General features: G+C 40.0%; 1 protein-coding gene across 1 annotated transcript in view; it reads right to left on the bottom strand.

Annotated features, from left to right (window-relative positions):
- TMEFF1 (transmembrane protein with EGF like and two follistatin like domains 1) overlaps positions 1 to 14,624 on the bottom strand; it is a 117,879-nt gene that overhangs the window by 4,544 nt on the left and 98,711 nt on the right. The window contains exons 6-8 of the mRNA XM_071736923.1: positions 7,934 to 8,082; positions 7,029 to 7,094; positions 2,493 to 2,616 (exon numbers count right to left, since the gene is read on the bottom strand). Of these exons, the coding sequence (XP_071593024.1) occupies positions 2,493 to 2,616; positions 7,029 to 7,094; positions 7,934 to 8,082 (339 nt within the window). The remainder of the gene's footprint in view (positions 1 to 2,492; positions 2,617 to 7,028; positions 7,095 to 7,933; positions 8,083 to 14,624) is intronic.

Genomic DNA, 14,624 nt, shown 5'->3' with positions numbered 1-14,624 from the left:
GAGAATTGCTTTAAAGCAGAGGAGGCAAAACAACGCAGAGGAGGCACAAGTAATTCAAGTGGTTTCCTGAGAAACACTGAAGCAACAGGCAATTATTGCTGAGAAATATTGAATGGAGATTCACGAGTACTGAATTCCTGCACAGAGAGCTTGTGTTAAGAACTTGTGGTAGTGGGATGAAATATTAGGCACTAGGAACAGCTTTGAAAGCATTCTGCTGCATTACTAAATGGCAAGATAATGCAGCATTAGCATAACAAGATAAAGAGAGGTCTGCATGTATTTATCAAAATACGCTGATCAGTCAATTAACTGAGTTTGTGTAGTGATGTTTAGATTTCTCCTCAAAACACTGAACTGTGCTTTCTTCAGGCAGCCTCCTGTAAGGATAGGGCAGGACTGCACTGCAAAAGAAAGGCATCAGGAGATAGAGCAGATCCCATATGCACAAAGGCCACCAAGATAAATATTATTCATTTACTACCACAAACCTCATACTTGCCTGCTGGCAGTCCTGGAGAGCTGCTGTGCAAGGAATTCATTGCCATCAGTGAAAGCAAATGTCTGAATTTGCTGTGTGCAGGTATTTTCTGCAGTTTTGTAGGTCATCTCATACCTCACGTATACATAACCACTACCAGGAAATGAGGACCAAATTAAGCAATGTATAGGCTAGACATGTATGAGAATGCAAAGCATTTAAAAGTATCAGTCTGTCCCTAGCATTCATCATTATCTTTTCTTTGCCAGAGAGAGAGAGAAATGTTTTTTTCTTTGTTAAAAGTCCATGATTTCTACAGCAGATTGATGTCTGATATAAATAATTTGTTTCCTTAATAACTCTGCTCCAGTAAGAAAAACACATAAAGGACAAGACCATCAGTATTCAAATAGCTAAGAAAAACCCAAAGGAGATCTCACAGTTAAGAGATAGGAACTGACAGTCAAAAATTCTTGACTGGAACCACATGTTGTTTGTTGTGCTAGGCCCAGTTCTGAGATACTGTTCAGACTGTTTAGACAAGTAATTGAAGGGAGTAGTAGTAAATGTAATTACAAAATAGAATTTAAAGGGAAACCACAGTAATTAGATTAATCAAAACATTGCCTATCAGTAATTATTACAGTAATAATAATTATTTAAATGATTGAACAGTAATTGAATCATAATGAATAAATGACTATACAATTAGCACCCTCCAGAAAAAAAATACTGAGAAAAAAATCAGTTCATCCAGCCAGGAATATTTTCCTTGATATAACTCAACTTTGAATACTTTTGAGGACAAATCCATCATAAATTGTGTTACACACAGCTCTAGATCAAAGGATTACTGTAGTCAAATAATGCTGCCTAATGCCCACCAAGATGGCAATGGGAATGAGCCCTAAAGCCATGCTGAGATCTCTTGGTTCTGTCCACAGAAAACAGAAAAACAAGTACTATCGGAAAAGTGAAAATAAACAAGAAACAGTCTTGAATGGGAAAAGGCACAATAAAAGCTCTCAGATACTGAAACTGACAGACATATTGGCTCTGCCTCTGGGCTTTGTGCTACCTGGTCACTATGGAAGCCCTTAAATCTTGACAGTGCAAAAAAACCCTAAATAGCCTCTATCGACAAAGATCAAGGGATAAAATGTTACAGCACCTAAAGGATTTACAGATGAAGTTCCAAAAGCAAAGAAAAGCAAAGAGTTATCACATCTTCAGCTACATTAATATGAAAGTAAAAGCTTGCAAGCTAAAAATTCAGGAGCGAAACCTCCTAATTAGTAGGGTACTACATGTTATTAAGAAGTATCCTTTTTCTAGAAACAACTTCTAAAATTAATTTTATTTTCTGAGGAAGTCAAAGATCCAGAATTTAGCTGATCAAATGTAAATTAAAAATTATCTGCTCAGGAAATAAACTGGAACAATCAGATACCCTAGGAAACACTGAGTGGCTTTATGATGAGTCTAATGAGCTGCTAGATTGTACTGTAGAACAGAAGTGTGGGCTAAAGAATACTTTGCAATTTTATATTCTCTAGATGAAGCCTATTATTGTGAAAGAGTGCAATAAATGTTAAAAATAAGACATCAATACTCTACAGAGAGTTTATGACAGGAGCAATGAAAGGTACAGGTCTTATAAAAACAGACAGAGAGGTTAAAGGGGAAAGAGCAGTCACACAGAGAAGCCATGCAAGGCAATGGCTTTTTTTTTGTTATCTGTTTTCTCTAGATAGGATTTAGCAGATGAAAATATGTGAAGACAACACCAAGGCCACACTCCTCAGAAGGATTCATCTTCTGAACTACTTGACTGACTGAGCCTGTCCTCTGAGCACTATCTCCTGCACGACTGAAGCAGCTGGGTGCTGCCCCACAGCATGGGGACAGAGCTCCTGTGCCACTGCTCAGATAACTGCAATTTCATCTAGAGCACATTTTGATTAAGCTTTACAGCAATTTCAAGCATGCTTTTGAGGCATGCAGGACTTACCGGCAGGAAGCCTTCTGAGTGGAATAAATGAATTCACATTTCCCATGTATACAGTACCCGTTGAAGCTTTCTGAACAGGGTATGTGGTTTCCAATGTAAATGTCTTCTCTTTGATCACTGGCATCTTGGAAAGAAATATACATAAACAATTATAAATGGCTGCATGATATTCATTACAAATCTCAAGCAAGAATAGCATGTCCTTAAAAACTTGTAGTGAGTAGAAGAATACAGAATAATGAAGCAAAGGCTTAAGGATGAAGTTTCAAAGGCACCTACAGAGATTAGCTAGAACAAACTGCACTGAAAAATGATCCTCAGAGACATATAAATATGCTTCTTATGTCAGGTTTCTTGAAAGGAGAAAAGTATTCATGACAGAAACAAGCCAATCCAGGAAGATCAGCAGAAATTATGTCACTGGCACTGGGGCAAACAGTTTGTATATAGATGCAGAAAGCTTTCTCCCATGTCTAAGTAGGGGTGGGGAAAAGACATTGAAGAATTAGAAAGAAGCTAAACCACATTTTAGGACTACTGAGTAGGAAACAACTTGACAAAGCCAAGGTCTAACTGGTCCCACCTGTCTTTATAGATGAAATCAAACACACACACAGTCTTCCTCAGAGAAACACTTTAACAGAGAAGGAATTTCAAAATATTGAAATGAGCTTAAAATACCCATTCCTCTGGGAAGTGTGCTGGGCTTGGCTGGGATGGAATTAATTTTGTGCAGAGCGGGACATGTGGTGCTGTATTTTGGAATCCTGTCTGCAACAGGGCTGATAACACACCAGTGGTTTGGCTGTTGCTGAAAGGTGCTTGCACAGCATCACTGTTCATCACTCAGGCCACTCAGCATACAGACTGCAGGTGGGCAAAAGGCTGGCAAGGGACACAGCCAGGACTCTTGACTCAAACTGACCAAAGGGACATTCTGTAATGTACAGCATCAAGTTCAGCTATAAAAACTGGGGGTTTAGGCTTTCCAAGGTAGTTGTTGCTCAGAGATCAGCTGGGCATCAGTCGGCTGATGGATGTTGTGAGTGATTTTTTTTTTTTCTCCTTTTTTTTCTCACTTCACTTCTCAAACTGACTTTATCTTGCCCGATGAGTTTTTCTCATGTTTGCTCTTCTGACTCTCTCCCCCATCCTGAGAGGGGGAAGATGAGGGTGAACAAGAAGCTGGTGGATGCTTAGATGTTGGCCAGGTCAGCCCCAGCAGAGGAAGACAGTCCCTTCTGCCCCAGCATCTTTCCTGCTTCTGTCATGTTAATAAAACTGTCTAAAGCTGCACACATTTTCAACCATTCTTTCCTCAAAATTGTTCTGTAAAAAAGTCCTAAACAAAGAAGTTGGTATTTCCAAATGGACTTCTCTAAAGAGCAGAGATCTCAATATGTGAGCTTAATTGTGGAATTATATTCATTTCCATGGTAATAGACTACATCGTCACAAATACAAGATTATAATGAACTGCAGGTGCAAAGCAAAAAGGGACTGTAAAGAAGTCTTTTATAGAATTGTAGATACTTGAAATAACACCAGCAAGAAATAGAATGTATTTAAAAAGAGAAAAATCCTGCATACTGCTGTTTTAGGTTTAACCTGACCATTTTCTGGAAGGTTTTCTTATTTTTTCCAGGAGAAACAAAAATCTAACTATTAAAGGTTTTAGATATATGGAAGACTATTTTTTCAGGCTATGCCTCAAAGATACAGGAGACTTGTTAGAAGGGAGGAGCATTGCCTAATACTGAGAATACATGCACCACATCCTGATGGAATTGACTAAGTCATGTCTAAGAGTAGAGAAGTGGGGATGGGTCATCCCACAGCTGCTGCCTCCCTCCTCCTCCTCAAAGCAGTTAACTACTGTCACATCTGGTCCCAGTCAAAGGATAGTTTATAAGCTGCATTAGTCTGTCCAGAATGTCTGGTTTTAATGCATAGACTAGTATAGAACCTGAGGCCCAATGAAAGATGCATCTCCTGAAAGGCAGCCACGTAGCTGCAGCCACAATGAGACAGAGGCAAAACTTCCACATTTACCCACCTATTGACAGGAATCCATTTTTAATCTGAGAGGCCTGCTAGATTGCTTCAGAGCTTCAAAGTGAAAAATTTAACTGGTGTAGGAGCTTTGAAAGAGTGTCTGAATACAAGAGTTCAGATACTCCACAGAAGGAAGAGGCATGCACACAACCTGAACCTCTGATGCCCATCTTCGTGTCATAGAACTAGCAAGACAGCTGACTCTGGGAAGAAAGCCATTTCTGATGTAACTTTAGGTAGATACTTGTACTGCAGGAGAAGACAGCTGTCATGGCTATGGTTCTACAGACTAGAAGGTATTACACATTCAGAGAATAGGGTGTAACAAGAATAACTCACAGGAATTTAAAGCAAAAGTAGACAGAAGTGTGGTCTGTTCTCTTATCCCAGAGGAAAAAGTCATTCGAAGTACCTCAGTGCAGGTTCTCTGAAGAAAACCTGACTACTGCATAGAAAAAATTGTTAAGTATTTGCACAAGGTATACTCCCTCTGTGCACATCATTTGCCAAGCTTGACACCACAAAAGCTATACATATTAATAATAATTATATACAATGTTTTTTCTGCTAAGTGGATTTCAAGACCAATTTATATGCAATGAATAAAAGGCTGTAACTTCTGGATAGGAAGCAAAAGTGGTGTTTCATTACATCACATAATAAGATCTATATTCCATTTGGTGCCTTTTATGCCTTCATAATGTAAGTGAAAATTGACATTAAATCATTCCAACTGGTACGTTATATGGAGTGAAAATAAAGAGGATTTAGGAAAGAGGAAAAGAACACAGGGAATGTTGAAAGCTGTGTTGGGATGGCTTTATTCTGGGAGGCCATGGGAGTGCAAAACCAGTATAAGGACAGAAAAAAACTCAAGACTAGAATGAACAGAGCAAAGATACTGACACCTCACAACAAAATGTGCATTAAGAGAAGAAACAATAGTGAGTTACAGTCACTGGTGGTTCCCTCCTGTGTGGAAAGGAAGCACCCATTTGCAGACCAAACCTTCTTTTCAGGGAAGTTTGCTGCCTCCCTGGGGCCCAAATTAGGGATGGCACCACAAGACTGAAGAACTCAGTACAACCTTCAGACTACTATCCATTCCTGCTCTTTCGTGTGGGTACCAACAATACAGCAACAAAAAGGCTGAGGTCAAACAAAAGAGACTACAGAGGATTCCTCTCTGGGAAAAATTATTACAATTCTGAAAGCACAGGCTGTGTTTTTCTCAATCCTTCGAGTAACAGGGGGGAGATTTTTTAAGAAATAAGTATGCCCAAGATACCAATATCTGGCTCCAGGACTGGTGCCTCCACCAAAACTTGGGGGTTTTAAACCACATAAGAGACTGAGACACGAGGTATGCTGTGATATGATAGGCTCCATCTGTCCTGAAGGGGAAAATGTGCCTTTGAGCATCAGATGGTGGGACTGAGTGGGAGGCCTACACATTAGAATCAGTGGGGCAAAGTGATACCAACAACATTGCCATAGGTAAGCCAAGGGTTGGCATGGCATTGCCTGAGGGTGGCAATGCTAGCAGGAACTTTTGCACTGCTCCTAGGAGCACAGGGGGCTGAGGAGCACATCTGAAATGTTTGTACATCAGTGCACATAGTATGAGAAACAAATACAATGCACTGATTAGTTCTCAGACCACTATCATTGTTACTAGAAAGACTTGGTGGAATAAGTTTCATATCATATCGTATCATATCATATCATATCATATTCTGTTCTATCAGTGCAGTTATTTATGAGAAAAAGAGGGTTAATTAATACATATGAAGATATTCTCTTTAATAATAACTTGAGAAAGACAGAGGCATTTTGTCCTGGAAAGCACACTTTCAGAAAGAGCCATGACATGCAGAAGCATATTTGTTCTGAGGATGCACCTAACACACACACAAAATAACTAAGCAGAAAGTGAAACTCTGCCTTATTTCATTTATACAAAGGTTATAAAAGATAAGGTAAGGTTCATGCAGGTAAAACATTTTTCAAGCAATGTGATTCAGCACATTAGTTTACGGAAAACATTTAAAAACAACCTAACAAATATAGTATCTGCCTTTTTGTTTCAGAAGCTACCAGAAAAGCTGGGGTCATGGGAGAGAAGGCATGTGAATATTCACTACGAATATTCACTATGACATTTTTCACTATGTCTTTTCACTTGTGTCATTTGATCTTTGATCAAGAACGTCACAGCAAAGTAATTTTCTTGGGGGGAGTCTAACCCTGTGATGGCTGCACAGGGTGGGGAGCAGCTTGGAGGAATACAGCAGGCAAAACTCACAAACCATTCACATCTCCTTCTTGCCAGCCTTGCAACGTGCTGTAAGAAAGGAGCTGTTCACAGGTCTGTCTCAGTTACAGAAATCAAAGCTCTAAGGCAGACGAGAAGGGATTTGCATGCACTGTTTTCTCATCTTGTGAAACCATAACCAAACCAGCACAAAGTCAGCACAGTACCTTTCACCTCTGGCCGATACTGCATGCCATCGTCTTTCTTTCCAATTGCATTTGTTTCATCTGCTTCTAGATGATAAACACATGCATGGGTAGCTATTAGGAAAGGCTTATTTCCAGGTCACTACATGTATGTCATTAAGAAGGTAGAATAATATTCAAAAAAGTGTTTCAATTGCAGTAAAACAGTTCCCACATTGTTCCTTCTAAACAACCAGGCTGGTAGCACTTCTGGTCAGCAACAGAGTCAGTAATCCCAGCATCCAGACCAACACATGGCATACCTCAAGCTGCAAGTTTTAAACTAAAAACATTTCCGTGGGATGGACCAAGGTTATTTTGGTGACAGTCTGTTTTGGTTTTGAAACCGAGTTACATATCTAGATGTCACTGGCAAAGAGATGGTAGAAAGCTGTTATTTCCACTAGAGGGTCCTAACTGCAAGACCCCAAAATTGAAGTCATGTACTGAATTAACTACAAAGCAGTGGACTATTACAACACTGGAAGAGGAAATGGATAAATATTTGTGCCAAATTTGGAGCCAAACTTGACTCACCTCGGAAGTACATTGTACAGCACACAGCAGCAAGAAGGTACATGGCTCCCCCACTGGTATTACTCTTGCTCTCCTACTTTTTTACCACCCCCTCAGGTAAGAGCCACTGGACTATTACTTAGGTTGCCCTGAGAGTTTTTGCTGTTTTTGCAGGTAGGAGCAGACAAAGGAAGGTAATGTAAACACAGTATGTATATAGGGTAAACAAACCTCTGCATGGGGAACTCTAAAATACAGGCAAGGTGTTCACTGATAACTGGATCAGTGACTTCTGATCAAAAATGGAAAAGCTCTACCAAGCCTGCTCATGTCATAATTTATATTTACCAGAAAACCAAAATTAAGCCTACCTGAGCAGTGTCCAAGATGCCTGATGTCAATCTGCTCTTGCCTCAGACAAGATGCTTCTCTAACAAAGCAGGGATTGTTATAGGAACTTCCATCAGAAGCACATACAGGATTAAAACTGTATCCACTGCAGTCTATATTACATACACACCTGTTAATGGAAACATATGGCAGAACAAAATTGACATCCAGCAAACAAAAAATTGTCATGTTGAGTCCTGAGTAAACATTAGCTCACTCACTAATACCAGGAGAGAAAAAAGTGTTGCATGAGGTTACTGAGGAATTCTACATTCTGCTTCTAAGCCTGAGACATCAAAATTATGAATAGGTTCTTCAGTGTGCTTTTTAATAATGTAGTGCTGTTTATTTTTCTTTTACTGCAATATCAATAACATTGATTAACACCTGAAAATTGATAACACATCGCTAGGAAGATTTACTACATTAATACAAGAGTTTGTGATGCCTGTTCTTCATTGTGAACAAAACCTGACGAATATCCTATTTTTGGGGGGCTGCCAGGATCCCTGAAGAGGAAACAAAAAGAAAAGGACTCTATTTCAGAGGCTATGCAGAATCAATATGCTTGGTTGTCTGTGTCATTTCAGCAAAGCATCCATTCAAACCTTCGAAAGTTAACAGCAGATTTATTATGTTGTTTTAAAACGGAATTATGCAATCTGAATTATTTCATACTACATCCAATTGACACTTTGGTTACTTTAGACACAGCATTTTCCATATAATTTGCAACTAGGGCTAGTAAAGTGAAAGTGGGAAAATTTAAGACCTAGTATGTAGCTAGCTCCTAACCAACCAAATATAGGACAGCCAATGACTTAGATAGATCTAACCTGTTTTCTCTTAGATAGCTCTGTTGCCCCAGAAAAAAAGTCCTGATAGTTTACATGTGCAACTGGCACAGTAAAGTTTTCAGCTTCCCAAGTCCCACACTCCCCCTCATTTATTTCAATCAATATTCCCATTTTTTAACTGGATCTCTGTTTTTGAATAAAAGCTTCTCTGTGTGTTTCGCATTGCTCTGCAAGCTCTGCTCTGCCTCTGGAGTGGCAAAAGTAAAAAAATCCAGAAAGTGTTGCTGCAGAACAAAGGACCTGGGGTCCAGCTCTCCCTTAAGCTGTTTCTAATGCTGAGAGACCAGAAAGAGCCACCCTGCATCTTCTAAGATGCTGGCAGTGGCCATGTGGGTCTTCCTCTTGCCAGAAAGCCCTACACAGAGGGCACATAGTATGTTACTAGGACTGGCTGCTAGCTTCATCTTGATTCACTCTTTTAGGAGATGGGGTGGGGAAAAGCCCCCCAAGCTGCCAACTTGCCAGGTTTTTTATGTTCTTTTCAGCTGTTCCAGGTACAGCTAAATGATTAAATAGCCATATGTGTGCCACAAATCGGTAACAAATTCTGCAGCTGAACCTGATTCCATGCTGCAGACACACTAAAGATGGACAGTGTACTTTCTTCTCTCCCTCTTGTTCCACGAGCATGAGAACCTTTTGTTATCTAAATTTAAAGATGCTATTTTTGCCAGTAATATTTCAAGCCTGTGACCTTCAGACTGTTGCTAGACAAAATAACATCTCTGGTGCAAACAGTTTTTAACTGCACCTACTGATAGTAAAAAAACCTGCCCTAGGAATGAGTCTCTACACTTCTTAAGGACCTACCTCAAAATGCTCACGAAGCTGCTAAATATCAATGTGAGGAACATATGGAAACATTTCTTCCTAGAACTGGTAATGGCTGCAAACCTTAGACCCAGGACAAGAAGGACTATTTTGCTAACATGCTCCCACATGATTTTAAGCCTAATGAGGGTGTTTTTAGGATTCACTAGATGCAAATAAAAGTCTCGCAGCTAGCAGTCTGCACATTTATTGACACACATGAGCAGAGAGTTAGTCCTAATTTGTATGACATTGGCTCTGTGCTGACAGATACCTTCACACAGCCTCAGCTCTCGGAAACCACCGACGCCTGAGTGCACCCATCCTTGTCACGTCTGAGGACATGGGTATATATACCTCCAGACAAACTCCATTTGTGTTTCTGTGCTCAAACAGCTCTAAATCTGTCTGTACTGACCATCCAAGGGCTGTAGAATTATAATTACTGTTGGGTTTTGTCATTCCTGGTGACAAAAAAGGTCACTTTTTGAAAACAGTTTTCTGTTTCTCGTGGTGGCATTGCAGGCTAGAGTTAAAACTGGTTGGAAACTGCCTACATTTTCATGCTTCACTGTGTTAAGATTTAACACCTAATATTAAATGTTAACTTTCTTAGTATTGCCAAATGCTTGTTTTGGGGGAAGCTGTGAATTCCTGTTTTTCTGATAAACACTCTCAGTCTTAGCTCTAACCTTCAATGTGCAGAAAGTAATTTCACAACAAAATTTTTAAAGTAGAAAAATAATAATCTTTAAAAAACCCAAAAACAAACCTGCAAGAAGAGAGCCTGTGACATGTTCACAAGGGTTGGGGCAGCATGAAGCAGCTGAAGGCCCCTGACTAGATGCTATGGGCTCACAGCTGCTTGCTCAGGTTGGAGCAGGATGGGCCTGTGACTGCCAGGGTTGGAAAGGTTACTGCCAAAGGGGAAAAGGTGACTCCCAGGGGTGGAAATCATAGAATCATAGAATCAGTTGGGTTGGAAGGGACCTCAGAGATCATCAAGTCCAACCCTTGATCCACTACTGCTGCAGTTACCAGACCATGGCACTGAGTGCCACATCCAGTCTCTTTTTAAATATCTCCAGGGATGGAGAATCCACCACTTCCCTGGGCAGCCCATTCCAATGTCTGATCAACCTCTCAGTAAAGAAATTCTTTCTAATATCCAACCTAAACCTCCCCTGGCACAACTTGAGACCGTGCCCTCTTGTCTTGCTGAGAGTTGCCTGGGAAAAGAGACCAAACCCCCCCCGGCTGCCCCCTCCTTTCAGGGAGTTGTAGAGTGATGAGGTCTCCCCTGAGCCTCCTCTTCTCCAGGCTGAACAGCCCCAGCTCCCTCAGCCTCTCCTCATAGGATCTGTGCTGGAGTCCCTTCACCAGCCTGGTTGCCCTCCTTTGGACCTGCTCCAGGACCTCAATCTCCTTCCTGAACTGAGGGGCCCAGAACTGGACACAGAACTCGAGGTGTGGCCTCACCAGCACTGAGTACAGGGGCAGAATCACTTCCTTGGGGGCGTGGGGTGACTGCCAGGGGTGGGACAGTTTCCCATCTTAGTCTTTATTTCTTACCCATGACTACACAATTTCATCTGAAATTTTTAACAAATATAATACAATTCCACATGAGCGCACCCCCAAGACAAAAATATTAGGTTATACAACTGGAGAGAAGGGAAATAATATGAAACAGAAAGAAATTCTATAAAACACAAAGCAATGGAAAGCCTGTATCAGCAGAGTTTCAGTTAGGATTTTAGAATATATAGAGAAGGTATTTTGAACAAAATTTTCTACCTTACTTCCACTCATTTTAAAGATGTATTAAAACACTATCCTGTATTTGTTGAGACAACATCATAGCTTTTATTCCCTACTTACCTGAAGTAATAAAAATGAGGTGTGCTGTATGCATGTGTTTGATGGTGTAGACAGGTAGGTACACAACAAAATTATTCAGATACAGAACCTCTATTTCCTATTTATATAGAAAGTTTGTTTCCTAGTTATATAGGAATTTAATTTCTTATGTGAGAACTAAACCATCTATAACCTCTTGAAGTGCTGATATTTTGAACCCTCAGTATGTTTTCATAAATGCTAAAGGCTGGTCTGAGTTTGGATGGCTGACACAACCCAAGGAGACAATAGAATATGCTGATGTCAGTCATAATAACTGTAGAACAGCATCTTGTATTTAAGCTTCTAGTGAAAACTGAGGTTTAAACCTAGGTCTGAGCTTCTTCCATGCTGCAAACAGACCTGGAAGATGAATATGAGACAACTACAGCTGAGGTGAACAGCCAGTCTGACTCCGGGGGTCACGTGGAAGAAACCACTTAATACTGAGTGAGGACTCTACAGCCTGAGCCCCAAAGCCACGCTGATGTTGGCTTTGGTATGTGTTTAACATAATCCTGCTTGGTGCCCTAGCAAAAATAAAGAAAAACTGCCAGCTGGCATCTTCAGCCTGATGTATGGCTGCTCAGCTCTACCTTCAGAAGAAACGTGTTAGTCACTTAAGGAAAATGCACTTAGTAAAAATGTGTACTAAGGACATCTTGAAAGTGCTTGATGATTCATACCAGAGACAAATAAAGGTGTGCTTCAAGTATTTGCTGTAACAGCTTGGTGTAAAAGTCACACTGGTATAAAAGGAGTCAGAGCACAAGATAACAAGACATGATAACCTTCCTATTGGCTTTAACCAAAAGGACTGAAACAGGTAGCTAATTCTCCAAGTTGATGTCTTGCAAAAGAGGGTTGCTGCTCAGTGTCCTCAACAGACCTTTTTTCTCTCTTAGCTCTGGAAAGTCAGCAGGACATACTCAGGTGTTTCCCTGGTGCACAAGGGTATACAGAAAAAAAAACCCTTAATTTTGTCACCCATCCATCATCAGACAGTTGAGATGCTAAGAAAAAAAGGCACCAACTTGCTTTCCAGAATCAAACCAAAATTCAGATTCCCTGTGACAGCATGCTTTTAGAAGTTGCATGGGCTTTGTTCATTAACTCCCTAAGTCAAACAGAGAAGCATTTCAATTTCAGGAAATAAAAAGTGCTATAATTAAACAAAACAAAATGTTAGGTGCTTTTAATAAACAGGAAATAAGAATGTACAGTTCATTTATAAAGGGCTACTAGGAGTAACAGAGAAAATGTGTTTAGTAAAACGGTGACAAGTTTGAAATGAGCTCAGGCTGTGAGAGCACTTGCTGCTATCAGTAAATTAATTAGATCCCCAGAGATGAGAACACATTTCAAGGCTCCTTTTTATTTTCAGGCTTCAAGGTGTACGTGGTTTTTTCAAGTTCTGTATGCTTAAAACCCATGGTAGATACGAAGAAAAGGGAGATAAAAGAAAAAAGGAAAAGGAAAGGAAAAGCATTACAGGCTTGTGGAGTGGGATTGGATACTGAGAGAGATTGGCATTTCCAACCAAGAGATCAGACAACTGCATTTGTGCCCATGGGGGATTTGCTCTCAAATGTGGGGTTTTTTTGGCCTGGCTTCACAGAGTGCTGCTTGCTACCCCTTCCCAGTAGCTGACAGCAACAGAAAGCTTTCTCAGGTACCCACCTATTTACTGGCACATCTGCTTACCAATGTAAAATGGAAACACTCGAGTAAAAGGAAGTGTGTGAAATGCACACAGATGGGTAAGTGCATGCCTGATGGAATAAATATTGGTGAATTGAAACAGAAGAGGTGTTGCAATTGCAGTTAAGAAGATAACCATGTCAAATGAAGGATTGCCCTTCAATTTGATGTTTCTTCCCCTGTGTGCTAGTCTTCCCAGGTGAAACCTGAACTAAGAAAATCTGGATTTCAAAGTGATTTCTCTACCCGTTCAACTAGAGTTGTATCTTCATTAGGTTTGTTTAAAAACCCCTTAGCAGCACTGAGAAGGTAAGGGCAAGAGAAGTAGATTTCAATTCTACAAGCTGCTCTGTGTTCTGCTTGAGCTGCCTTTCAGCTTTTACTTCTACCCACCAATGCAGAACACCCTTTAAATACCATAAGTTTCAGGTACTTTTCAGCCATCCCTTCACTGAAAAAAATTAGTCCTTACCTGTAGTGGGTTTCTAGAAGCACATGTGGGGAACTTATGCTTGCTCTCACAAGCCCTAACACTCCCTCCACTCTTGAATAACAGAAACCTTCAAAGACTTAGCACACGTTGCTTCAAAAATCATTAAAAATATACATAAAACAAACAAGCCTCAATTATTATCCATCTAGGATCTATTCCATTTCTTATTTGTAAGTATAATGCAAAGACCATTTTGCTATTCTTTTCACATCAGGATTTCCTGTAGGCCAATTTTACATGATTCAGTGAGCCCACACAACCATAAATCCCTTTTTTAGGTTCATTTCCTCTCTTGGTTTTGTGCCTTTTTTTGCACACAGGTACTTAGAATGTTTTTCTGCTGGAGCAGAAAGCTGTGAATTGTATTTGCACAGGATTAAGACACCCTTCCTTATGAATACCTACATATGATACCATATCCTAAAAAGGTCAAAAAAAACAAACCAACCCAAAACTTGGCTATCATAAATGAGTGAAAAAGTGGCCAGAAGAGGCATGTATAAACCAATAGGCCATACTTCAAACAGACCAAATCTTTCCCTGGAAGACACACAAGGCAGAGGGTGGGTCTTTAAAATGTCCATATTCTTTTTTCTTAGTGTGAACACTTACGAATTTCTGGCTTGTCCATTGGGAAAATAAACAGTATGTAAATTATAGGCCAGTTGAATCAATATGTTGCTGAGACACATTTTCTTTCTGAAGTATACCTCATAAAATCTTATCCGTGAAAGGTCTACTTGGGGATCAGTTGTCAATCTTTCTTGAGAATCTACATTGAGAGTCAAAACAGGTCTTTGATAGCATGGTACACTGATCTAAAAAAAAAAAAGACTTATTGTGCTCAGAATCTCATTTCCATATTTTACATGTTGAAAAGCAAAATATAGGTAAAACTGGGATCATGACACA

Source organism: Heliangelus exortis, chromosome 2, assembly GCF_036169615.1.
Source record: "Heliangelus exortis chromosome 2, bHelExo1.hap1, whole genome shotgun sequence".
Taxonomy (NCBI): Eukaryota; Metazoa; Chordata; class Aves; order Apodiformes; family Trochilidae; genus Heliangelus; species Heliangelus exortis.
Note: the sequence above shows the minus strand (reverse complement) of the source record. Positions and strands in the feature narration are given on the sequence as shown.